At 61.9% G+C, this 1236-nt stretch overlaps 1 protein-coding gene across 1 annotated transcript in view; it reads left to right on the top strand.

The window, feature by feature from the left end:
- The window catches only part of LOC104397820 (metal transporter CNNM4-like), a 7836-nt gene extending 6912 nt beyond the window's left edge, over window positions 1-924 (top strand). Inside the window, exons 6-7 of the mRNA XM_010007832.1 lie at window positions 4-109; window positions 715-924. Of these exons, the coding sequence (XP_010006134.1) occupies window positions 4-109; window positions 715-924 (316 nt within the window). The remainder of the gene's footprint in view (window positions 1-3; window positions 110-714) is intronic.
- Window positions 925-1236: the final 312 nt, after the last annotated feature.

Raw genomic sequence — 1236 nt, 5'->3', positions numbered from 1 at the left:
CAGCTCCTCACCCAGCAGCAGCAGCAACAACCAGCTCAGCACCGGCACTGGTGCCCAGTACGTGGCCGACTTCAGTGTCCGGGCCCTCAGCGACCTCCAGTTCGTCAAGGTGAGGCCTCAAGTGGAGAATTCCCTCCTCATCTCCAACCTCCATCTCCCTCTCCCAGTTTGCATCCATCCCCCCCATCCCATCCCTCCCTGCCCTTGTCCCAAGTCCCTCCCCAGCTTTCCTGGAGCCCCTTCAGGTGCTCTAAGGTGTCCCCAGAGGGAGGAGGAGGATGGGGATGTTGTTGGCACATGGTGGGAGGGGGTTGTCACCACTCCTCGTTATTGTGGGCTTGTGGTGAGAGGACTTTGTGCCAGGGACTCTTGTGATAGGACAGGCTGGGAGAGTTGGGGTGTTGAGCCTGGAGAAGAGAAGGCTCCAGGGAGACCTTAGAGCAGCTTCCAGTGCCTGAAGGGAGAGGGAGCTGGAGGTTGGAGATGAGGAGGGAATTCTTTGTTGTGAGGGTGGTGAGAGCCTGGCCCAGGTTGGGCAGGGAAGCTGTGGCTGCCCCATCCCTGGGGGTGTTGAAGGGCAGGTTGGATGGGGCTTGGAGCAGCCTGGGCTGGTGGGAGGTGTCCCTGCCCACGGCAGGGGGGTGGGTCTGGATGAGCTTTCAGGTTCCTTCCCATCCCATGACTCCTAAGCTCACCCCCCTTTTCCCGGCGCAGATCCCCCGGCACGAATACCAGAAGGGACTCGCCGCCTCCCGCGTGGAGAGGTGTCCCCAGTCCCCAGACAGCAACTCCCCAAAACCAGACACCCTTTTACCGGACAAACCGGACCCTTTGGCTCCCGCTGACGAAACCACCAGTCTCCTGAGCGAGAGGAACTGCCTGAGCCGCCGGAGCAACCACAGCTCCCTGGAAAACTCCATCTGACCCCGGCCCCGCCGGCGCGCGCCGGGAAGGGACCTCACCTGCCCGTTTTAAGGGACCTTTTTTTCACCCCCTCCCCACTTTTTCCAGCTCCCCCTCCCCCCGTAAGGAAACGCTCGGCGTGAAGCCCGTGGGGTGGGCTCTGGAGGAACCACAACTTGGGCGCTGGAAACTCCACCAGGTGGGCTCTGGAAAAGCCTCCAGGTGGGCTCTGGAGAATCCACCAGGTGGGCTTTGGAGAAGCCAGGTGTGCCCTTGAGAATCCACAACTTGGGCCCTGGAAGAGCCACCAGGTGGGCCCTGGAGAAGCCCTCA

The sequence above is a fragment of the Chaetura pelagica genome, unplaced genomic scaffold, assembly GCF_000747805.2.
Source record: "Chaetura pelagica isolate M959 unplaced genomic scaffold, ChaPel_1.0 scaffold2632, whole genome shotgun sequence".
Lineage (NCBI taxonomy): Eukaryota > Metazoa > Chordata > Aves > Apodiformes > Apodidae > Chaetura > Chaetura pelagica.
Note: the sequence above shows the minus strand (reverse complement) of the source record. Positions and strands in the feature narration are given on the sequence as shown.